The 25,656-nt window shown below is 40.6% G+C and overlaps 1 protein-coding gene across 1 annotated transcript in view; it reads left to right on the forward strand.

Moving 5' to 3' along the window:
- The first annotated feature begins 1,108 nt into the window (after positions 1-1,108).
- The window catches only part of LOC137916181 (beta-catenin-like protein 1), a 44,964-nt gene continuing 20,416 nt past the window's right edge, over positions 1,109-25,656 (forward strand). Inside the window, exons 1-11 of the mRNA XM_068759260.1 lie at positions 1,109-1,138; positions 2,434-2,670; positions 4,639-4,745; positions 5,600-5,739; positions 6,197-6,294; positions 9,012-9,105; positions 10,962-11,053; positions 11,688-11,760; positions 14,073-14,131; positions 14,530-14,678; positions 16,781-16,962. Coding sequence (XP_068615361.1) covers positions 1,109-1,138; positions 2,434-2,670; positions 4,639-4,745; positions 5,600-5,739; positions 6,197-6,294; positions 9,012-9,105; positions 10,962-11,053; positions 11,688-11,760; positions 14,073-14,131; positions 14,530-14,678; positions 16,781-16,962 — 1,261 coding nt within the window. The remainder of the gene's footprint in view (positions 1,139-2,433; positions 2,671-4,638; positions 4,746-5,599; positions 5,740-6,196; positions 6,295-9,011; positions 9,106-10,961; positions 11,054-11,687; positions 11,761-14,072; positions 14,132-14,529; positions 14,679-16,780; positions 16,963-25,656) is intronic.

Raw genomic sequence — 25,656 nt, forward strand, 5'->3', positions numbered from 1 at the left:
ATGTGGAATGGGTTAATCACCGTGTAAAACAAAAAGGATTTTGTAATAATGGAGGCTTTCACGGATTAACTATGGTGGGAGTTCAGAGTCAGCTGATTTCTAGTTGTACTTTATTTCACATTCACAATATATTTTGCATAGAATGCAGTTGGAGTCCAACCATCGGTCAGCAGCACTGCTCATGTAATTAAACAAAAAGTGTTTCCTCTGGCATCTGGAGCTTCTCTAGGCTTAGGATTTTATTATGAATTTGTCATTGTGAGTGTGTGTGTGTGAATGATTGTCTGTCTGTGTGTCGCCCTGTGTGTCGCCCTGTGATGAACTGGCGGCTTGTCCAGGGTGTACCACGCCTCTCGCCCTTTGACTGCTGGGATAGGCTCCAGCATGACCCGGTAACAGACAAAGCAGTCAAAAAGGTGAATGAATGAATATTCAACTGTAATACATGTTTGAATTGAGCGTGAGAGTAGTCGTTATTCATAAACATGTCGTCCAATCACAGTGTTGCCCGGCACAGGGAATGGACAATAACACCAAACACATTAAATGTACCATGCAACTTGGTTTAATATAACATCTAAACATTACTACCATGTTAAAGGTAGAGTTAGTAAGACATCAATTTGCAAAATACACATAAATGTAATAATAGGCTAAAAAGAAAAAAAGGTATTGGCGACTTATGATGTTCCACCATTATGCAAATTTGGATGTACATCTGAATCACTATCAGTTTTAAAATGCTTGTATTGTGTGTTTTTATTTACTGTGCATAATGTATAATTGAATAAATCATAACTTAATTATTTACATTTTTTGTCCTCGTTGTTACATTGAAGAATTTTCTTTTGACGTCGCCTGGAAACAAATACCGATTCAGGGTTTTGTGATTTGGAGCTCTCTGCTCGCCGTCCAGTTTGTTGCAGTAAGTAGTAACAGTTCACGACAGTGGAGAGCTACGACAGTACACAAAGGCGTTTTACGGCAACCATGTGTCTGTGGAAAAGTTGCATTTAGCTCGGGGAATAAAAAAGTGAAGCGTACGCTTTAACTTATTTCCAACGCTTGAACAGGACATTTTCGAAGTTAAGATTTATCATCGGTAGAAATGGATGTTGGGGAGCTCCTGAATTATCAGGTAAATGTTTTATTCTGCGCATCAATGTGAAGGAACGCTAACTTAGCGCATTCATTGAGTTGCATGCAAAAGTAACACTTGCAGTTGCTGGTGAACGCTATAAACAATCTTGGTCTAGTTATTATTAACTTTATGTCTGTTTGTCTTCGTGCGTTGTCCACCAGTGAATAGCATCTAGCATCAGCGTTTGTTCTGTTCTGCTCTTGTTCTTAGCAATAAATAACGTTAGCAATTAGCGTGCTAGCAGTATAAGATGTTATTCCGTGTTCAGGAATACATTTGACTTTTCTACGGTCGAATAAAAATGTAACTTGTTTATTTTAGTAGACTAAGTAACAAAAAATATTTAAATGTTTATTTCTCGCCCGAATTTAAGACAAAATGCTAGTTTTAGCACTGCGTTCTCAAAATTATTCGCTTCAGTCTGTAGCATACCTCATAAGAGCTAACGCATCTATGTGTCGAATGCTGCATTGTACCAGCATTCACAACTCTCCATCAGATGCCTAAAGTTTATAATGTATTGGCCTACATTTACGTCTAGACCGCATGAAATGTTAAACTCTGCTGTCAAATGGATTCTCTCAAGTGTCGGGAAATTCTAGAAGAAATAGTCACCCCCTGTGAAGAAAATGAAGCGTTGATGTCACTTTCCAAAAAAGGAAAGTTATCGCAACAAGGTCTCAAAATCCATTAAGGCTCAGTTTTAGAAGATGTTGTGGGTCGTTCTAGATCGACCTACGTTGACCATCACAGGTGCATCATAGCGAAAAAGGTTTTATTGGATTTGAAGAAGGTGGTTCTGATATATTTTTTCAACTTGATGAGAAATGCGTTAAGATTCTTCAGTGAAACGGACGAAATTGACGTGCATTGCTTTTGTTTTATGCCATAGAAGGATGCACCATACTGGAGATGCTTGTCCTCGAGGGTTCAATCATTTTGAGACTGCAGTAATCAGGAGCACTTTGTTCCCAATTGATTTGGTAGTTGAAAGCAGCTGGAAAAATATTGTGTTTTGCTAATAAACCTAATATACAATAGTGTGGAGTCATTTTGCTTCTAACAGAACATGTTGCATCATTTTACCCTTCATTCCTGTTGACAGTAAATACTCGAATAAGAAGTGGCCCACTTATTAACACTTTCATCGCAGTAAAATATCCGTTCACTATTCTATGAAATGCATTTAATTTTTTTCCAAGTTTTATTGTCTCGAAATGAGAGGTGCCGATCAAAACACTTGGATACATCCAATGTTAACATATTTATCTTCAATTTCTTTCATCTCCTAGCCCGATAGAGGGGCAAAGCGACCCAGGGAAGGGGATGGAGGAGCAGCTGGAGGAGAGGATGATTCCAGAGGAGGAAAGCAGCTGAGAGGCGCGAGTGCCAGGGAGCTGGCTCGATACCGAGAAGCAGCAGGGATTGGATTTGAAGCAGGAGGTGAAATGAAAGAGCCCGAGGAGCTGATTGGGGATCGGAGGAAGATTCTGGATAAGCTGATGGACCAGGATGGAGAGGAACCTGAGGTAATTCAGATACCATACTCCTGTTTAAGTGTCACAAGTCAGTTACTCCCTTTCTAAAAATCAGTAATGTTACAATTGTGGGTTTGAGTATTTTTTGTTGCTGCATTTTTTAATTGATTATTTTGAGATGCAAGATTCTGTCACACTAACACACACATGCGTTTTATTCGTAATCACAACCTGAACCATTCCTCTTATGAGAATAAGTGTGTGCTCCGGTGCTTTTAAAGGTTCAAAAGGAAATCTACAATATTTGTTGCCCAGAGATAACATTTTAAAAGTGGGGCTTATTTTGTTTTTGTTTTTAGGTTTATCAAAACGTGGAGCATTCGGAGCTCGGTGGAGATGCAGGATATGTTGTAGCATTGTAGTCGTGTCCTGCTGCATCCTTTTCCCTGCTGAATTCTGCTTCATACTCATACATGTCAGACTCTTAGTAGCTGGCTGAATCCAGAAGTGAATCCCAGCCTGGCTCACCCTGGATTCGCAGATAAACTTCTCCATACACACCATGATGTCTGACCTTTCTTAAGGGAATGTCCGTCTTTCAACTACCGTCTAGTCTTTTGTCACGTTCAATCTATGACCTTTAAATATCAGCCACACAATTAGAGTGGAGCCAAAGACTAATGTGTACGGTACATTACTGTTAAGGAGCAGAGTCGAAGTTGAGCTTTTACACTCATGAGACACTGTGATGCAATCCGACACCAGTGCCATTTGGACACATGTGCATACTGACATTTATGGGCAACACATTTTCTGGTGAAGTAATCTTGAATGTCAGGCAAAATGGTAAAAAAAAAAAGAAGATTTTCTTAAGAAGCAGCTCAGATTGATGCTGTAGTTGGGATGGCTGATCCCAACTACAGCAGGCGTTGTGTTTTGTTCCCATTATGGATGTCCCGATCAGGTTTTCTTTGACCCCGAGTCATTTGACTCCAGATCTGACAAAAGGTCATGACAATAACGATCCATCCATATATAGCCAAGTCCCATTCTGATCCGAGCCCAATCCATTCCGAGTCCGCAAGCTCGTGATCGGGCCCGATTTCCGATCAGAAGATCGGATCGGGGCATCCCTAGTTGCCGTTCACCGGTCATTGTTTATGCCTTTTCCGGTGCTTGTTGCTCCCTGACATGCTTTTTACCTCAGGAGGTTATGGTTTTTCTGGCATGATCTGTTTGTCTGCCTGTTAGCGAGTAAAAGGTTTCAGGAAGTATTGGGAATGTTACCTGGAACAGATTACTATTACTATAATTTTGGTGATGATACTGAACAGATCCTGGATTCGGGATCACTTTGAAATGTTCATTAATATTGCAGTAAATGGAGCTTCAAAATGTGTTGCTCAATAGCTCTGTGGATTATTGACCGATGTTTATGGAATTTGACACAATCATGTAGGGTAAGGATCTCTATCTCACCACCGAATTTCATCCGGATCGGTTCCGGATTGCAAATATGTTTGAGATTATTCATAAAATGGGGGGTGCACTTGCGTTTTGGCCTGCTGTGCATTTAATATTAGAGAGAGAGATTTCTAACAAGCGCCGTCTACTAGCTGAGTCAATTCCACATCGGAACAAGTCACCGGATTTGTTCTATCTTTAATACCTGAGGAAACAGATCCAAATTGTTTTCACAACAAAACAATTTGTTTTTGGACCCTTTGAGTATTATCTCTCTTATTACCTCCACAGAGGAGGCTCTGTGGAGTCCAGTGTAATTTCCTAACCTGTCATCATCTGACCAGCACTTTACAAGCTTTTAAGCCAGCAGCGGTCAAATACTTGAGCTGTTCTCTGACACACAGAGAACATTTCTTTCTACTTTTCTCCACTTACATACCCCTTATTTCCATTCATTGTTATTCCAGCAGACTTTTTCTCCCTTCATTTCATTTCATCTTTGCTTTTAACCTTTCTCCCCTCCCTTTCTCCTTCCATTTTGTAATAATCAAACAGGCAGAACTAGTGGATGAGACTTCAGTGAAGAAAATGATCCTGACCTTTGAGAAAAGGTCGTACAAAAACCAGGAACTGAGGATTAAGTTTCCAGACAACCCAGAGAAGTAAGTCCATTTCTGGTTCGCAATCTTTTGCTTTCTTGCTCGTGTATTTTATTACTGGCACACACTTATATGAATTAAGGTAAGCAGGCTAACTGATGGATGCATACAGTGCTATAAAAACATTTCTTCTGTTCTTTGTGTTTATCAAACTGTCGCGACAAAATTGCGTGCTAAATTCTACACACAGTTCACCTGGACAAGCACAACGTTATACAGACACCAGACATCAAAGGTGGAATGTTCTTTTAATGGATTGCTTAAACCAGATGTGACAACACCCCCAGTTCAGACTCACCAGTCCGCAAAATAATCACCAAAAGTTCTGAGGATCACAAAAGAGGTGTTCAAAGATCAGCTTTCATGTTCTTCTGGCTTTCAAGGGGCCTTTCTCCACCACCGCTCTCCCATGGATGTCTTTTGGCCTGGTGGCTTTTAATGGTGGATCCACCAACACTGCCCCATATCAGGATGATGGAGGGATGCAGATCAGTGGAGACCCAGAGCCTTAGAAATAGCTTCTCATACTTTCACCTTATTCCTCGTCTGTTCTGGTATTTAGTCACAAAATAGTTGTGATCAATTTGGCTGCTTTTCTTTCATGTTATAGATCAGGAGTAGAATAAATCACAAGATCTTACAGTATGTTTTCCTAGCACTGTCGTGCAGTCACACACTCCCAACGCATTGTGCTGTGTGACTCACAATCACCAAGGTGAACTGTGCAGAAAGGACTGCTGCTGAAGTTCCTGACATAACACTGTACCTCTGTAAGAAATGCTCAAATTATTCTACTGCACTTTTAGACGCCAAGTAGTAAGCATGCTAATTATGCTTCTTTTCCTTCTCTGATCCAGATTCATGGAGTCGGAGCTGGATCTGAACGACATTATCCAGGAAATGCACGTCATCGCCACAATGCCAGACCTCTATCACCTGCTGGTGGAGCTTAATGCTGTCCACTCACTGCTGAGCCTCCTCAGTCATGAAAATACTGATATCCTTTCAGTAAAGATTGTTTTTTTAAACTATCTGATGAAAACAAATATGTTTTGCACATTTTGTCTGACAGCTGATTTTTATTCTAGCTAGCACCCCGCAAAAAAAACAACAACTAACAAACCATCAGCGAGCCACACATGAATTGCTTGTTTGGAATGTTTGAGGAGTGCGTAACTCTTTCAGCTCCAAGTCCGTTTGTCTCTGATAATCAGATCAGCATGTGCAACCATGATGTTTGTGATCTATTTCCAGAACTATTACAGTTGTAACAATTAATGTATATGTGCAGCTGAAGCTTCGGCGTCATTTTTCAATGATAGATTTCCTTAGCTGGTGTCACTTCATCTCAGAATTTGAAAGAAGTGAGCTCATTTGACCTCTGCAGAATTCTAAATGCTAAATCAGCTGAGTGCTCTTTTAACACAAAGCTTCTTGTCCTTAACCCGAATCACATGTTGCCATCGCAGTGGTGGACCTCCTGCAGGAGCTGACGGATATCGACACACTCCAAGAGAGCGAGGAGGGTGCAGAGGTGCTCATAGACGCTCTGGTAAGTGCATCAATATTAGACTGTATTGATGAAGCAGCACATTGTCAAGTTTGCTCTCTAAAACATGAATATTGATTAACTGGGACTATAAATTGCATTGTTCACAAAATGCGTCATGGGAAAAAAAAAATATATACCGGTATAAGTCGCAGTTTATTGGGAAATTTAATTTACGAAATCCAGGCGTACACAACAAGCTAATTAAGTGTCCAGTATGTTAATGTCATACATTATCAGTTATTCAGCTACACGTAGCATACACAGCAAGCTAAATAGGTGTCCAGCGTGTTAACGTTATACATTAACAGTTATTCAGCTCCACAATAGCATAAATAACATACCTGGGAGGCTGAAAAGGCAGAATTAACATAACAAGCTCGCGAGTCCAACAAGCAAATTATCGGTAATCAAGTTTACCAAAACTCTTGATGTCATTCCACATCACTGAATGCATTGAACATTGTTGTTCAAGCTCTTATCTGTGGACTCCTTCCTCCATATCTGGCCAGCTTGCTTTTAGCCCGCGATTAGCTTTTTTTGTTTTGTTCATTGCATTAAGCATATCCTCAGCTTTTCGCTAGTCCCTCGCATATTGCTCACTCACTCCAAACTCTCTTTCTGATGCTCCACTAACATTTTCAGATGCATATTTTACTACCGTTGGCTTGCAATCGGCATAATAAGATTTTCTTTTGGGGGTATTTGTGTTTACTCTTTCAGTTGTCTATAATTTAATGTTACATGAGTATCACGTACCTGAAGTTGTCATAAGCCTAGAGCGCCCTCTCGCAGCGCCTTCTCCAGAATAGATGTATGAAATGTAGAAGTATTTTAAAATAATCATAGAACCAGATTTTCACTTTTTACTATGAGAACAAATCGAAACATGTTAGAAAGTAACTTGGCCAGAAATAGGGAATTTATTTGTGCTTTTTGTCACCGTAAAAAAAATAAAATCATTAGTTCAACCAGTTGGCTCTTTTTAGCGGGATGCCAATGTGAATTGTTGTGGTAATTAAATACATTTGAGATTTAATTTGGAAAGTGACACGAATTTAGTCAAGGGAACAAAAACTCATTTCAATGTGTAATGTCAGCCATATCATTATAGCATCTCCTCTCACACCGTTTACTCTGTCACCCTCCAGCTGTGTCTGTTGGCATCAGCTCTGTCTTTAACATCCTCTCTCGCTCTCTCTGTGTCTCTGCCTCTCTCACTCCTTTTTGAGGTTTGGACTCGTGCCGTCTATGGAATGGGAAAGTTATTTTTTATACTTTTTTTTTTATGTGTGCTGACATTTAGAGCAACATAAACAAAGGTCAAACGACAATGATGTGCAGATACAGCTATTAAGGAGAAAAGAACTTTATGCCCATCACGATTACGCTTCATCCAAAAATCTTAACTTATCGATTCTCACTACAGTGAATGAAATTTAGTGGCTCTATATATGAAATTTAAATATTAGGACTTCTGTGTTATCAGATGCATCATTTAACTACTGTAATAATTGTTATAGGAATTTTCTTACAGAGAGGGACAGACATCCTTTTAAAACATGCACTCATGATCTGTACTGAGGGAAGAAAATGTTGGCCTAGTTAATAAATACATCTTTTAAAAGCCTGATTACAAGCCATTCGTTTAATAAGCTTTAATCAGTGTATTTGTGGAGTGAAATATCTAAATCATGCAGGGAAGTTAGACAATCTTCAATTTAAGAAGTGAAATAATTATTGTTTAGACTGTCAACCAACGCCCATGTATTTATCTCCTGTCTTTCAACTCCAAATGCATCTTGGCTCTAATTTGCAAAAATCGCATTTCTCACATTCTACTTGTGTCCAGACAAAACCACGGTAGATTGGGTGGCTTTGTAACACTGGGGACAAAATGCATCTAATAAATCCAGTCCATTTACTGCCCAATGGCGCGCCCACGCTCTTCTTTACGGCTACTTCCAAGGGAAACGGTTTGAGGGCAGCAAGGGTTGGTTGAATCCATTTGTCTCTCCTCTTTGAGGTACTGCTTCCAGCTCCTTTGTCCTTGTTGCCAGAAGGCCAGGTGTTATCCTTGATACGATGAATCAAAATGATCCACGGCGGTCTCTGGTGGCTCATAAATCTGCGTCGACTGTCTGTCTGCTTTCATCTGTAATAGTACTTTTCTCCAGCCAGGCGGAACCCCGCGGCGCGAGCTCTGTTTGGTTATGAGTTTCCAAACTTGACTTGACTGAAAACACATGGAAATGCTCAGAGACGCTCAGACAGGAACCAGGTTTCCTCTGCCAAGGGTGAAGCTTAACAAAAAAACAATCGTCGCATTAACATCATGCCTCCACATTTTGTAAGCTTTCTTCTGAAGTGCTGCATCATTATGCAGACCACATGGGATAACAATAGGGATGGCATCTGTTTGGTATTTTGACCAAAGACTGTCACAGATATTTCGTGTAAGTGTTTGGGAACTACCTTAAGCATAAAGTGTCCGAACATCATATTTCATAGCAGTCAAGATCAGCAGAGAAAATATGTTCTCTTGTCGAACGACAAAAATGTACGGTATAGAGGCGCTGGACTAAGTCTTTGTCCTTGAATGTGAACCGTTCCTCGATCAACCCTGATAACTTTTCCAGATGGAGGAATAATGTCTGCCATGCCTGATGGAACGGGTTCACATCTTGGTAAAATGTTGGACTTCACCTGTCTGTCTGCAGCTGGAGGGTCAGGTGGTGGCATTGCTGGTGCAGAACATGGAGCGGCTCGATGAACAGGTGAAAGAGGAGGCTGACGGCGTCTTCAACACATTGGGTAAGGGAACGCACTTCAGCGCTGCGTTTCGGTTGGTGATGTGATCAGTTTTGATTTGATTCGCCGACTCGCCGCTTCTTGTTGCTGAAAGCACAGTGAGCTAACATGAGCTAACATACCCATAAACATATCCCAGCAGCTGTATAGCAACTAAAGAAGATGCCCTCTGTGTCTGCACGGCTCCGTGTCTTCATTTATATTCCAAACATGCGAGACAAATATCTGGGACAGATTTCAGTGCTGATGATTACAAATCAGGCTCTGATTAAGACAGCGGCTCAACAACATTTGGAGCCCTCGTCTCGTTTGGGCTCAAAACGTGATGAGCTCTTCTGGAGAGCGGCGACGGCCGCTCCTCCTGGATTTGGGTTTGACATTACAAAGAGGACGTATGTCTTAACTCTATCTGTGTTCTTTAAGCATTAACAATGAAAAGGGCCCTTGACTTTATCAAGGAGGACGACGGAAAGACGCAAAGACTCATTTCAAAGTTTTCACCGAAGGAAGAAGCGTAGCGTTTGTATCTGTGGTGACAGGCCGCTGTAAATGCGAGTAAGAGTCAGTGTTTGTGTCACAACGCTGCATGCGGGCATGAGGTGCAGGAGCGAGGGGGCACATCTGAGGAGTCATGGGCTATTTAGCCTCATATGAACCTGACTTTTCTGCCTCCCTCGGCGTTGAATGAGTCCTCTGAGAATTTTTTTTTCTTCTTCCCTTTCTTGCCGGATTGAGGCCGGGTGTCAGGAGAGCTGTTTAGGTGTTGTGTGTTTGGCTCTGTGCGAATGTGTTATATTGAGGGAGCAGTGCTTGTGCATCTTCTATTCATGTATGTGACAATGTGTTATCAAGGGAGCCCTCCAAGCTTGAATAAGCCTTTTGTCTGCCTTGGCTGCTCTGCTCTCTGAGCCTGCTGTCCTGCAGGAGCCTGTCGGTCTGCTCGGTTTGAAACGCTGATAAAGGCGCTCCCTCCCTCCCTCCCTCCCTCGGCACCCTCCTTCTCCATTTCTCAACATTTCACTTCAGCCCCTTTCTTCAGATCTATTTATTTTTTGGACAGAGGGGGGTTGATTTTGTTTTTGCATGTTTCTTACACTGTCTCTTATTCTCTCAACTTTCCATCCTTCTTCTTTTACTGCTCTGTTTTTCCTTTTCTCCTTCCAGTCATATCACACCACGGCTCCTTTCCTTTCTCTCTTCCCCTGCTGCAGTCTCCAGTGATGGGCACATCATATAGCAGAAGTGGCTTTGTTAATAAATACAAACTTACGATGCGGAATTATTCCACAGCACGAATGTTCCCAGATTATGTTTTTCATCCAGCCTCCTGTGTTTGAGTTGTGCTTGTCGCTCTGTCCAGAACATACCTCACAAACTACAAACCAAACGAATATAAATCATGATAAATATGTTGATGTGTCATTTTCTACAAGTTGTATTCTTTTGGTTTTCATGGAAACACGATTTCTACGTTTTATCTCAAATGTGGTCTTTGTTTCCACACACACACACACACGCACACATGCGCCCTTTGGCATTTTGAAACTAATGCTAATGATGGTGACTCTGAGCGATCCAGAACGTTCAGTTCTTGACCAACATTTGCAAAAACTAGTTCTGCATGGTTGGTGTTTGCAGTGGTTTTTAATGCACCCACATACGGCAGAGTGGGTTTGATTCCGGCTCACGGCCGTTTGACGTTATGTGGCTCAGCGTTCATCTTCTTATCTGTTGGTCAGTAGTTCGAACCCCGGTTCTGCAGCAGTGCGGTATATTATACTTCTCTAGGCTCACCAGGGGAATGGAAGATGTGTGCTTTTCAGAAGTGTGCTGTTTGATGTTGTTATCGTCTTCCTCAGCTATCACTGAAAACATGGCAGAGTTCAGACCCGGCTTGTGCACGGAGGCAGCTCAGCAGGGACTCATGCAGTGGCTACTTAAAAGGATCAAGGTGAGACACAACACTTCATTTCAGAGCTGCTGCAGAAACAGAACATCAACTGGTAGGTTTTGGAATCAATGAATTACCCCTATATTGAATATTTGTAATTCTCTGATAATGATAATATTCAAGCAGAAAACAAAAGAAAAAAGTTGCAAAGTAGGTTATAAATGATAAACCATAAAAAAATATTTAAATGAAAACTTAACAGATATTTATTGGGTGTTCAATTTAGAATAATTTATCATGCATTAAATTTCTGTACACATCTGCGCGTTTTAAATTCTTTGATGATGCCACGGACCAAACCGTCATTAAATAACCTTTCCTGTAAAACCCTCCTCACAGTTCTTATCAGTAATTTGTAAGACATTTTAGAAACAAATTGAAAGCTGTTAATAAAAAATGTGACTGTAAATGTTGAGGATGAGCTGAAGTAGTTCTGGTTGCATCTGGAGAATCGTTGAAACGGCATCCCAGGTAAAGAAGCCAATCCACAAATGTGAAAATTTAAAAGATTTGTTAAAACTTTCTGTACACCAAAAACAGAATCTTCTTATATCCTTTGTTTTCCATTCTCGTACTCTGGACTCAGTCATGGAGTTTCCCAGCTGGAGTGGCTAAAATTAATCCCTTCTTCCAGATAAAGATGCCGTTTGACGCCAACAAGCTGTACTGCAGTGAAATCCTGGCTATCCTGCTGCAGAACAACGACAGTAAGTGCATCTCTATAAATGATGTTCATTACAGCATTAATTTCATCATTATCTGATTTATAAGTTCCATTTATATGAGCCAAGTTAAATTAAACTAAACCGTTTGTTTGTCCGTCCTTCCGTCTGTTAGCAAGATAACTTAAAAGGTTCTGGATGGATCTTGATGAAAGTTTCAGGAAGTGTTTGGAATGTTACCAGGAGCGGATGATTAATTTTGGTGATGATCCAGAAGAGATCCTGGATTCTGGATCAGTTTGAAATCTTCGGTAACATTGCCGTCAATGGAACTTCAGCATTTGTTCCTCTATGCCGGTTTGTTATTGACCGATGTTTATGGAGTTTGACACAGAATGAAGTTCGTTTAAAATATTACATTTTAACATTGAAAACCCGTAACATTAAAAAAATCTATTACAAATCAACTCCGATTCACTTTTAACTTTTCATGGTTGGTGTATAAAGATACCAAAAACAATTTAGAACCTTTTGGCGATGATCCAGATCACCATGTGGGACAGTGTAAATCCAATTAGGAGGGGAATGAGCTGCTTGGTGGAGGTCTGCGCTCTCTGTTATTATTATTTAAATAACAATTACTACATGTGACAATATATATTATCTTCCATTCTTATCCATTTTTATTTTTAATCCTAGTTCATAAATGTTAAATTATTCTTGTTCTCTTTTACTCCTTCTCCCTCCTCTCTTTTTTAATATTTTCCATCCTTTTCTTTCTTTAATCACTCCTGACATTGTCTATCATTCCCTCATATCCTCTTTGTCGTTTTCCTCCATTGCTCCTTGATTTCATGTCTCCTCTCCCTCTTCCCATTCATCTCTCTCTCTCTCATTCCTCTTTGGTCTTTCCATGCCTGTTCTCCTCTTCATCACCTTGTCAATTTGCTGTCTTCTCCACTCTCGGATCCTTGCATGAGTTCTCATTAATAGTATGGGTCATATTGCTATTTCGTGGGACTCATTTTTCATTTTACATCAATTCTCAAATGCAAAATAAAATGTCAAAAAATGTCTTTCTTCTTTTCCCCTTAACACCTTTTCAATTTTAATCAATGGGAATAAGACAAATGACACCACTACTATTGCAGAAATTAGAATTTTGGACAATCCTCCATGAGCTAATTTGAATGTCATTATTGCTTTGTGCTGTTATACATGATTTAAAACCCTAAAATAGGTGCTGCTGTGAATAAGATGAGCTTCCGATTCCCTGCTGATTAGACTGCTTGGTATTTTACCTTGTGGAGGGCCTTAGGAGGGGAGCCAAGTATCTTAGCTGACTATTTTGATTTGTCTGGGTGTGTGTCTGTTAGCAGGACTGCACAAAAACAGCTTTACACATTTCCATGAAAAATGTTGTGCGTAAGTCTCCCCCCCCCCCCCCCCCCCCGAACATTGCATCATGCGTCTCTAGGTTTAAAAGAAGCGTGGTTTAAAGGTTTAGCCCCTAAAAATGAAGATTCTACTCAGGATATTAATAAAATGTTGTTTGACATTTTATTGTCAGTTACACTTAAAGCAGTCGACAAATTACCATGAAACTGAGGCCATGTACACATGTAGCCGGGTATCTCCAAAAACAAATATTTTTCTATGGTTTTGCCTATCACCTACACGAAAACGCATATTTCCGTCTTTAAAAACGAAGGTTTTTGAACGCGTCTGTATATTGACGCCAGTAAAGGGAGTTTTAGGTTTTGTAACGTCACTGCTGTGACAAAAACTACTGTGACATCATAGATGTGCAACCTGCATGTAAGGAGGAATGTGGAACTCTTTAATGCCAAGGCTCGGCCTCGGCAGGTTTTTGTGTTCTCACAACAAAAAGTTGCTTACTGCCCAATCTTTGTCTTAAAGCGGAAATAGGTAACTACTATAAAAAAATAAACATGTCAAAAATATAAAACTATATAGTTGTTAGGATAATTATTTATTTTTACACAGGGTGTCAGGGAAACTAATGTCAATAGTCTATACATCTTGGACAACCATAGAGTGTGTAATCTGCGTTCTTCATACTTTACCTCACATAGATTTCAGATTGTCATTCAGTCCACTGTCTAATTACACATCCTGTGGAATTAACAGCAGCTCGTCTCCACTGTGTTTCTCTGTTCGTACTCATCTTATACTTTTGACTGGCATCCCCTCTCTTGGTTTCTCTTTTTCTTGTGTCCTTTTTCTCAGGTCTTTCCTTTTCTTTTTTGTAGCCATCTTGATTTAATGTCCTCGTTTTCCAGTTACTCCATTTTTATTTATCAGCCTTCCTCCTCTTTTCTATCTCTTGTCCACAGATACCAGAGAACTGCTGGGAGAGATGGACGGCATTGATGTGTTGCTGCAGCAGTTATCGGTAAGATATTTGCTTTTACGGTCTATTTATAGTTTCATCCACGACACCACGCTTTTATTTACCAGCCATTCAAGTGGGGCTAAAACACAATAATAATAAAAAAGAGTTTCTATGCATACTTTGTTGTAGCCAAGTCCAATAAGATATTTATTTATTAATCCCACCAGGTGAAAGTCCAAATTACTGCTGGCATTTTCTCACCTTGCATCTTCCTCCGCTTAATTGGATCCCTGACCCGACTAAGATTTCTGTCATGCTAGGTTTCTTCCCTCTTGCTAAAAGTGCACATATTCAACACATTCCCAAATTTCTAATCCTAATGCAACATTACCGTCGTGTTTTCTTTCTCTTTCTAAACGCTCCCTTTTTATTGATTTCCCGCCCTCCTTCCATCTCAGGTGTTCAAACGTCACAACCCGTCCACGGCGGAAGAACAGGAGATGATGGAGAACCTCTTTGATGCTTTGTGTTCCTGCCTCATGCTTTCAGCCAATCGGGACCGATTCCTCAGAGGAGAAGGGCTTCAGCTAATGAATCTCATGCTCAGGTGTGACTGCACTACACTATGAGAAATGACAGCAACAGGGTTCGCTGTTTTGCTGCTTGATTCAGAACCATCACCGTCAGAAGGGCGATAAAATACTTTGTTAGCTGGTAGGGGTGACAGAGCATCCTCGGTCATCCCAGGGCGGGAGGTTCCCTGCTTGGTAAAACACAGGATTATATTTGCAAATGATTGTAACCTGTTTATGTTTACAGTAATAGATGGCATCCACGTCTCTTTGGAAGCAGGAATGCATTTGATGCTCAGCTTACATGAGCGTCAGTCTCCTCCCTTGCTCTTAGTTTCTGTTTTTACAATTTGGGTTTAATCACTATCCTTGTTGAACAATTATTGTCGGCTATTTTTGTCATTAATTGGTAGCCCAGCAAGTGTGGCTACTTTGAAATGAGCACCGACAACAGTGCTCAGCAGTAGCAGTCCAGAAATGCAGAGGCAATTGCAGACTATTTTGTTAAACTCTAAAAACCATCATTTTATCATTCTTGGAAAACAAAATGAAAATCTCGATGGGACAGGGAATTGTTGGAGTTTATTTTTCTCATGCATTACTACTGAAAATACTTTTTTTTAGCTTGAGGGAAGCTCGAATAAAATGATATTTGAAGTAATCTGCCAAAACGGGAAGCTTTGCAATAAGTACTCATAAGCGATGAGTGCCTCAATGCTATAAAATATGTTCTTTAAAAGGCAAGCATCTGAAGCAGAGCCCAGCTCAGAACGTCTCTGGAGCTACGAGTCTGGACCAGGGTCCGATCAGTGCCTTTGCCTTCTGGTGCTTAGAAGAACATTAATATTATATTATATTATATTAGAACAGGAAGAAGCGCTGCACTGAACATGTCTTCTGTCAGCGCTAATGCTAAAGAGACAGCCAGCCGAATCCAGTCTGCAGTCTGGACCAGAGAAAAGCATGAGACGTAGCCTCAAAGATTTGTAAAGACACGTTGAAGAAATCTTCACAACTGTTGTAGAAGTAAGGTTTGGATCAATATCTCATTATTGGAATGCAAAACCTGAATTCAGTTTAAACGTTAACCAGGGAAAGAGGATTGATAAACTGGAGGAGGAGCACGCAGACATGTGGCTATTAAGAATGAGTTGGAAAATTTTTTTAGTGGTGGAGTAACCTGGTTACAGCACCAGGGTTTTCGCTACTTCTCTTTATCAGTTTTATTAGTGTTTTCATTTGATGACTTCTTGCTTTCTAACTGAAATGCAACTAAGACAACATCTATCCATCCATCCATCCATCCTCTCGTAGACGAGATGACCTCACTCGTCTCGTCGCCACCCGTTTGGATTGGCCACAGCAGAGTTCATGACACTCGGGACACCACAGTTGGTCAGCTGTCTGCTGACTGGATTGCTCAGTTTTCCTTTAAAAAATTCACTATGTATCACTTCCCCTGGCCTCTCCAGCCGTCCATCACATCTAATGTGTCTCTCTGGAGCACCGGATGCAACTGCCTGAAATATGTGTCCCTCCTCTGAGATAAACGCTGTCTTCTGTCATTGGAGGGAATGGAAGAAGTGACATGACAGACAGCTACATTTCCTGAGAAAGGGGTGTAAAAGGTGCTGGTGGGGTGTCAAGAGAGCGGAGAATGAGTCGGCCTCTCCTTGATGCCAGCACTTGCATGATGGAAAACAGATGTAAGCTTGAGGGAACACAGAGTTACTGGTTAATGGCTGTACTATAATGTAGGGTACGTCTGTAGTTTAGTCGATAAAAGTTGTGAGCATTTTTTGTTGATTTTATGCACAGTAACTTTTTTTTGGCCGTTGGCACAGGTGCTACAGAATGCTACAGAAGTTCCTGCTTCAATGGACCATGGCCTTAAAGGGACGGTTGTCAGGAGGATGTGGTTGTCACGGAGATGGTTAATGGGGGGATGCTTTTCTTACTAGTGAAGATCCCACAACACATTGAACGTGGTTGTACTCGTCATTCTTGAAAAAGTGATATTTCTAGAAACTCAAGAATCTTTTTACAAAGAAACATTCATTGATTTGTGGTGTATATACACATTACACAACATTAATTATCGTTGACTTCAGCATTATTTCCTCTCTCTTTGCTGCAGAGAAAAGAAGATGTCTCGGACCAGCGCTCTGAAGGTCCTGGACCATGGGATGATTGGACCGGAGGGAGCCGATAACTGTCATAAATTTGTTGACATTCTGGGCCTGCGAACCATCTTTCCTCTTTTCATGAAAACTCCCAAGAAGATGAAGAAAACTGGTACCACAGAGAAGGAGCATGAAGGTTGGTCACTAATAAAACCATGAAAAGGCTGCAATCAGCTCCATTCGCCCTTTCGCTAGCCCCCACAATAGAGCTGTACTTGCATAATTTATGGGCGTATGTCTGTACACATCGAAATGCCCAACAGGCTAGTGTCTATCCATTAGTCTGTCATGTACTGAAATAATATATACTCTAAATTCCATGAACATGAGGCAAAGCAACAGCTGAGAGTGACAAGTATTCTCGAAGGCAGCAAGGAATCACAATATTTTTAGTCTGTTAGTTGTCCTGTGGTGCTAATCCAAACTTTAAGAAGCTTAGTTGCCTTTGGTTTGGTGTGTTTTATATAAATACATACTTTAATTTGTGTCAATTCATCCAATTCTTTAAAGCCATTAACATTCCGTATTTGTTTCCAGCTCTGGATACTTGACATCTCATTTAACAACCATTTAAAGAAATAATTCTTCTGATTTGCTGATTTCAAAACTAAATCCATCATTATTATTTTTTACATTAGCAATTCAATTTATTCCTATGAAATGGAATGTGGATGTGATCAAGTGCTATTTGATCTAATGTAATAAGGTGTACAAACCCAGAAGTTCACTTTAGCAATTATTTTAACAGGTATATATTGTACATATTTAGAATACATTTGGTGCTTGCCCAGATAAATCTGTTTTACATAAGAGAATTTGTTTCAGCTATTTGTTTTCATATATTTAAATTATTTACTCCTTGCCGATCATCAAAGAATAGCATTTATGCTACTTTAAAGTTTTATTTGAGCTCTAAATTTTTTTTTTTTTAATATGCACCGGTATATGTATATATATGTTTTGTAGTCTAGATGATGATTGATGGTGTGATGCTCATTTCTCTAACAACCTTCACACATCATAAATTGTATTTTTCAAGATTAAAAATCCATAGCTTGCAGAAATGCACTAATTTAAGTGAGTGCACTTATCACGGCAGAGTAGTTTGTGTTCCCGCTCTGAGTTTTCTGCATGTAGTTACGCCCATTTCCTCCTAATCTGCTCATGTATCACGGTTTTCTGCCTCTTCAGCCTGTCAGTTTACACTATCAATCCAATCTCGAATGATTTTCCTGACTGCGCTCTGGAGCCTCCCTTTGTCTATGAGTGGAAGATAAGTGCAAATGAAAGCCAGAGAGAGAGAAAAATATAGGATGTCTCTGTGAAACAGGATGATGGAATTCAATGGAGAATAAACTGAAACAAAAATGGGTAGAAACCAGGTCCATCGTTCTGCCTTTTTGATGTCCAAACGGTGGAATCCTGCCTCACTCCCTGTCTGTATTCATTACGTTTGATCCCAGGGCTTCCCCACCCTGCAGAGAAGGAAAAGTGGTCTTTCCTTTGTGTCCTGACTCACCAACAGATAGAATAAATCAACCTTTGAACTCCACAAGCAACAGGAGGGAGAGTTGGGAAGATAACCCATCTTAGTGGTTAAGCCTCTCCCCACTGCACGTCGGAGCCCAAAGACAGATACACCTTGGAAGATTTTTTTACGTTTAAATTTGAATGCCTGATGCTATGTTGCCAGGCTCCAAATAATAGCAAATGTGATCATGTCAATTACTGTCAGAGAGGATCATCACTACCATGAATCGCCACAGAGAGACAGGACAAATGGAAAGACAAACTGCATGTACCATGTGCAGTCATTTTGTGTTTCTTGAAATGCGGTATACTGTACATTGTGGATTGCTGTAATCATTTGTTATGGTGGTGCAGAAATCCACGGCGTGATCATGGAGACGGTGTTTTTTTTGTCTGGTGGCACGGCGTCTGTGTGTGTCGTGTTGAAAACGGCATTCGCAATGTTTGTAGTGCGTTGATATTCCAGCGTCGAAGCCAAACGACAAACAATCTGACAATGACTTTACCTTTGGAGAAGGCAAAAACAATAGTGTTTTTTTCTTCTTCTCCACAGTCATATTAAGTCCAGTCGTTAATAGATGATGAAGTCAGCTTCAAAGTAATGTTCATATTCATTCTTATTTGTTCTTCAGTCATTTTTCAAATGCAGGATTAATAATCATGTCACGTGGGACATAATCATGATGCTACATTGTCATATAATACAGTAATTAAAACACGCGGCCCCATCTGGTAATTGAAGCAGCATTGAGAAACATGACTGGACATCAGTTGGCCTGCAGTAATGACTGTTGGAAGAGAGCCCAATAAATACATCATTTGGCAGTTAGTGTCTGTAAAATGATGCAATTTAGAAGTTTTAACAATTAAATATGTACATGTTCGGCATTGGAAAAGGTTTTTCATTATTATTATTAGTTCTGATTGGTATTGTTTGCGATGAGAATTTCAGCCTGTTTATGATTTTCCATCATGTTTCCATTGATTCGTCAAACAGCTCAAGGCTTAATGACATCCCTGTCATAATATAACGTGTATTGAGTGGACCCGCCTCCTCAGTAAGACTACTAATTAAAAGTGCCGTGAATCAAGTGGTTCTCCAGGGGAACACAATAACAATGTAGATTAATTAACTATCATCCGCCTCGAACAAAATTAATTAGTAGGTACGGTCCTGTCTGTACTTCAGTTCTTACATTCACACCGCGATGCCGTCCTCCATAAACACCCGGAGCAAAGATTGATCCCTGTGAAATCCCTTTTGAAATTGACACAGTGCGAATGACCGGGGATTGTCAGGCCACTTGAGCATAAAGAATGACATAATTAACAGAGACATTTATAAGTGGGGGAAGAAATATCCAAACAAAAAAAAAAAAAGGGACAGATTTCTGCTCATGAGTATTCCTGTTGCAATGCTGCTGTTCTCCTTGTTTTTAACAGTCTCCATTTATTGTTTCATGGACTCTGTCATTAATGGCGAAGTGAGATTGTATGGTGGAAATTGGTGGCAGCCGGCTGTTATATTTAGGCAGCTAATGATGCAAGCAAACCCGAGAGGCACCAGAAGTAAACAACTAATTTACACGCTGAGGCACAATAGTCGTCGTTCTGTCTCTGGATCCAACTCTGGAAAAAGTGCTTCTTTGTGCTCTCATGAGCTTGTTGGCTTTTGATTGGTGGAGAGATGGTGAATTGGGAGGGAACAGAGGCACCTGCTGTTTTTTAATGCAACGCCAACACCTTCAAGTGTCGTGAATGTCCTCATCATGACCTGTATTTGCAATTAAATGCAGTAACTCGCATAAAATGCAGTGATGAATGCGGCTTGAGCGTGGGCTCAGGTCTGTGTTCGATGAAACTATTTTGTGGATCGACTGTCGGAAATGTGCAGCAAAGGTCCAAAGATGGGCGACGATGCTTCTAATAAGGGCGTTTCATTACCAAGATAACGCATGGAATTTAATCAGCCCATTACTTTATCATTATTATCTACTCTGATATTAACGCATGGATTTAGAATGTATGACTGCATGGCAGAACTCTAAGAGACGAGATAAGGTAGCGTAATGCAGAAAACTCCATTAAATAAATCGTATTTCAAAGGCAAGACGTTCAGATGCAGCGCTCGTGTGTTCGTCCCAGCTCCCCGAACAGAGCGCCTGTGGCGCAGATTGAGATCAGTAGCGTTTTACATGATACAAGTTTGATTATAATCCTTGTTGTCAGTCGTGCAGTGTAATCCTATTATTAGTGTTTCAGTGGGAGAGATTTGCTGTTGGATCCCTGTGTAAAGACGCTTCTAATTAACTTCTTCACATTTGCCCTTTACGCGAGTGTGGATTGATTGTGCTCTATCTCTATATGCCCGCGCTGTAATGAGACATTCCGCAGTATATTTTACAGCTCAAGACTCCGCAGAGGACAGGATGCACTCCACCTTTAGAATCAGATATCAGTGCATGAAGTCCCACTGGAAAATATATCGTATGCTTTTACTGCTACTGTACACGTTTGCATTTTCAAGTGCTTTTTCCTTTGTTCTCCTTGGAGAAAGTCAGAAACCAAAATGCATAAATTACCAGTCTAGATAAATAGTGAACCAAATTCTATACAGGACATTGAATCTTTATAACAGTTGCATTATTGTTTTATCATTGACAGATCAGACAGAGGTCACAGTCAGAGGTTCAGAAAGCACCTTATGACATTACGACGATGTCACAGACTTGGAATAATAACTATGGATGTCCTGACCAGTCATTTGATTTTGAGTCCCAATCCGATACTTCTATAATTCACAAAAAAAAAAGTTTTTTATCATCTTATTTCAACATTTAACTCTTAAACAGGGCACTTCTGTGGCATAGCTTGAACATTCAAGTAATAAGTAAAATACTTTGGACTTGGACTAGTGCAACAGGAAGTATTAAACACAAATATTTAAAATAAAATCAACAGCACCTCAATTGCAAGGCTTTTGTCAGCCACTTCAAAATACTTCCACGCCGCAGACGTACACGTGCGACTAGCTTCAAGCTGCTTCCCTGTTTTACATTGCTTGACGGCATTCAACCAATAGCGTCACAGGAAGTGATGTCACGTCGCACGCTCTGCTGTTTCTGTGGAGCAGAGATGGCTTTCTCCGTGACTCTGCGTAACTCCAGATCTGATAAAAAGATAGCTCATTGGCTGCTCAGCTGCAGCACAATAAACATTTAAACATGTTTTTAAATGCCACTTAGGCTCAGATGCAGCAGATCGTGTGGACTATAGTTTTTGTTTACGTTCTTTTTTTTTTTTTTTACACACCATTACAAGCATATCATCTTTCATATAAACCTTTAAAAGAAGCATAGCTAACTTTAATTGCATTTGGGCTTAAGTAGCTCAGACATTTTCTTGTTATTGTGAAAGCATTGCAGGTTTTTGAAGTGGAACTTATTAAATTATGTGGATCAATTTTAATGGCGGGCAAGTTTTGTGGGGCATTAATATGAAAGCCAGAATGCTTTAATTAATTGTTGGTAAACTAGTGCTGTACACTGAAATACAAAATATGAATACTTTGTCCCACGTTTTGTCGTCAAAATTCAACCCTTGGTTCCAGCATGCAGCCGCGTAAATGAACTTGGAGGCTGTTTTCAGCCTTCACCTCTCTGCGCTCTCCCTGCCATGCGCTCTCTCCTCTTTTGTATGTTGTCAAACCTGGAGTCGACATGGCTGAAACACAAATGGCGCGTACATCATGTTCTACTGATCATTTATCCTGAATTTCCTGTTCTTGGCATTCTCTGAAAACTCAGAGCTACAATTCATTCCTGGTCCCAAAGACAGTGGACGCAGTCTCCATGAACCCTGGGGGGCTGATTGCTATCCCCAGGGCGCAGTTAGTTCACACCATATCTGTCTCCTGTTGAAGTAGCTCCAACATGTTATCCTCTGTCATTCAGAGGTGTTCTGCACCTCCTCGGGCTGTCAATCAATAAACTAATGCAGGCCCACCCACTCTGGGTTATTTGCATGTAATGCTGTTTGTCCCCATGGGGCAAAGATAAGACAAACAGTGGCTGCTTAGTGAAGGATGACTGAATACAAGCATTTGAACATGATTGTTGTTCACTGACCACAAATAACCCTCTATCAAAAGTTGGCTGAGAAGTTATGTGCTGCTGTGAAGTAGTTCCAGATGATGGGTTGATTTTATGCATTGTCCATTTTTGGAGGTGCCAACTACAACAACAGTTGTTCATTGTTGGCCATTGTGCATGTTTGTTGGAGCAGATTCAGTTTAACAGCAAGCAGGCGTTGGATGCTAAAGTGTAATTACATTCTGTGATTCTGCAGGTCTGTGCAGTAAATGCTGAGATTTGTTCATCATTTAATGGATAAACACCTGCAGATGATCCTACAAATACCACCGGCCCCCATCAGAGGTTGTAATTGTTTGAATCTTGATTGTGTTGACACCAAGTGAAGCCCGGTTCCATGTTATTGCCTCTCGCGACAGTGACGCCACATCTTGTCTGGATTTAGCCGTAATACGTCTTTCATGGCCCTCAGGGCTTTTGACAGAATGTCTAAATTTGCACTGTTTTGAAAACCGGGCTCTCGTTGCAAACCAAACAGCAAAGCACGAACGGAACAGACCTTCGATCAAGCATGGAGGTGTCTGTATAATGATGCGGGGATGCTTTGCTGCTTCGGGGCCGGGATGACGTGTCGCAATTGAGGGGGAACATGAATTCTCTTTTCTACCAGAAGATCCTAAAGGGAGAATGTCAGGTTGTCACTCTGTGAGTTGGAGCTCAAACAGAAGTGGGTCATGCAGTGAGACAATAATCCCAACCACAAGGGCGAGGACCACCTCTGAAATGAATGCCTTTAAAGTTTTGGAGTGATCGTGTCCAAAGCCCCATTCAGCCCATTTGTTTTATGTTAAAAATCCAAGAGTTTATTCTGTTACAAATAAAACGAAGCAAGGATTTTTCATGCCACCATGGTTTTTGTGCTTTTTTGTCCAATAATCGTCCAAACTTCATCTTCGTTGCCCACCTTTTTAAGATGTTGTACAAAAAAACGCTCTCATAGGTTGTGAGATTCTCGATTTAACCAACCGTATAATTATTATCTGATAAGTGGCAGCAGCGTCCATTCATCATCATCGGTGTGAAAATTGGTCTTGCTTGTGCACATTTTCCATGTAAAATCACTTTAGTGCTGCATTGTCGTGGCTTATGTCTCAGATCCGTTGGTACATGTTCTTTGTATCAAAGGACAATATGGTAGCAATGGCCATTGTTCACTTTCTCGTTCCTTTGTTTTTTGTTTATGCCTCCATGACAGCAAAAAGCATGGCCAGGTACATTTCATACTTGGACTGTTTACGGTATTTGGCTCAAGTGCCTTGAATCCAAGCAGATTCAAGGATGAACTGATTTAGTTTTGGTGAATAAAAATCACATTATCTGGTACTTTGAATTTAGCCATGCATTACCTTTTTTTTTTTTTTTAGCAATTGATGGAAACATTTTGCAACTCCACCCAAATATCTATTGGACTAAAATGAAGTGATATATATTCTATATTCAGGAACAGGTGGGGACCAGTGACTGTATTTCGGTCAGATAGGGAACATCTATCTTGGGGGCTACATTGAAACTCTGGTGGTAGTTCGATCTTTTCTATATGAAGATACGACAAACCATGTAGCCGTGTCTGTGCCTACAGATACCATGTATCTGTATATAATGAATATTTGTGTAGTGAATCTATGGCTGTGTGTGTGTGAAACATTTTAGTTTCGCTTCATTTCTATCACTTAATGAATTAAGCCTGAACAGTCAAAAACAAAAAAACTTCATTTTGGTTGGTGCACAGACTTTCAACACTCTCAAAAGGCATTAATTGCAGTTACATTCACCATTCAAGTGTGAAGCCAAGCATATAAATGAAGTATTGATTGCCCCTTTTCAAAGCCTTGCCCTCCATCTTGTTCCTACAGTGTAATCTCACCTTCACCCCGTGACAGCTCTCAACACAGCAGGAGCTGTTTCCTTTCAAACTCAGCGATCAATAGATTCCCCTCCGGGGTGCGGAGGTGGTGGCATCAATTACCGCTTTGATCAAGTTGATAAAGTAGTGCCCTTTTGGAAAAGGCCTCCATGTCATTGTGTACAGGAAGTAAGCCTTGTCTACATCAAAATGAAGGAACCTCTGACCAAACATGTGTGACGTGCATCCATGACACACAGTACTGACTTGTACGTCCTACTTCATCTGCTGCTTCTGACATCCCATAATATTACAGAATTTTACAGAAATTCTGATCGTATCCTTACACTATCATGAAATAAAATCTAATTAACCCGCCTCAGCAAATTTAATAAACCGCTTTATTAACTCATTGAGTGCCAGCCAGTGGCCCAGGTTTCGTGCATTTTTCCTGACTTTCCAAGCCCCACAGAATATTCTTTACTATGACTATGCAAACGCCGAACCTACCAAATGAAAGATTAAAGTCTCATCTAGAAAAATAAATGTGTTCCAATCATTTTTTCATTCTGGAGTTATTGGCTTTTGAAGAGAGGCGGATTTCAATGTCAGGGTTGGCGTTGAATGTTGAGCGTTTTTGGACGTGAATGGCACTCAAAGAGTTAAAAGGCTCTGCTTTCCCTTCAAGCTTAGGTTTTATGATTTTGCTGAATAAAAATCACTTCATTTTATGGAATCGATCATTAACTTTACATAGTTTGAAGAGAAAACGTCAGGACTTTTCTTTGAGCCTGCACTGCTGTTGAGGTCCTTATTGATGAACCCTTATTTACTTCCTGGACCACTGTGTGAATAATGGCATTCCTGGCCCAGCTCTCAAAGTGTGTGTGTGTGTGTGTGAGCCGCTGAGATGTCTTCATAGACATTTTCAACAAGTTGTAGTTGCCACTTGTTTGAAACAGACCACATATCCCATGAAAGCGCAACCCCTCTTCCTACAGAGGTGAGGTCAGAGCCCTGGCAGCAAGATGCAGCATCTTGGGGGGGGGGGGGGGGGGGGGTGGTGGAAGTGGGATGGGCAGATGTGTTGCAGTCCACAGAGAATGGTGGCTAAGATCAAAGGCATGTGATGAGTTACATGTGAGACTGGCCACTAATGCTGAAAAGGAATTGTACAGGTGAGTGAGGCAAAAGGACCAGGCTGGGAAGGATGTGCAGCAGGTTAGGGGGATTAAGGAAATCTATTTCAAAGCTAATTGACATTTTTAGACGTTATTGGCATTTAATCAGTACATTCATTTCAGTG

Source organism: Brachionichthys hirsutus, unplaced genomic scaffold (genome assembly GCF_040956055.1).
Source record: "Brachionichthys hirsutus isolate HB-005 unplaced genomic scaffold, CSIRO-AGI_Bhir_v1 contig_307, whole genome shotgun sequence".
NCBI lineage: Eukaryota > Metazoa > Chordata > Actinopteri > Lophiiformes > Brachionichthyidae > Brachionichthys > Brachionichthys hirsutus.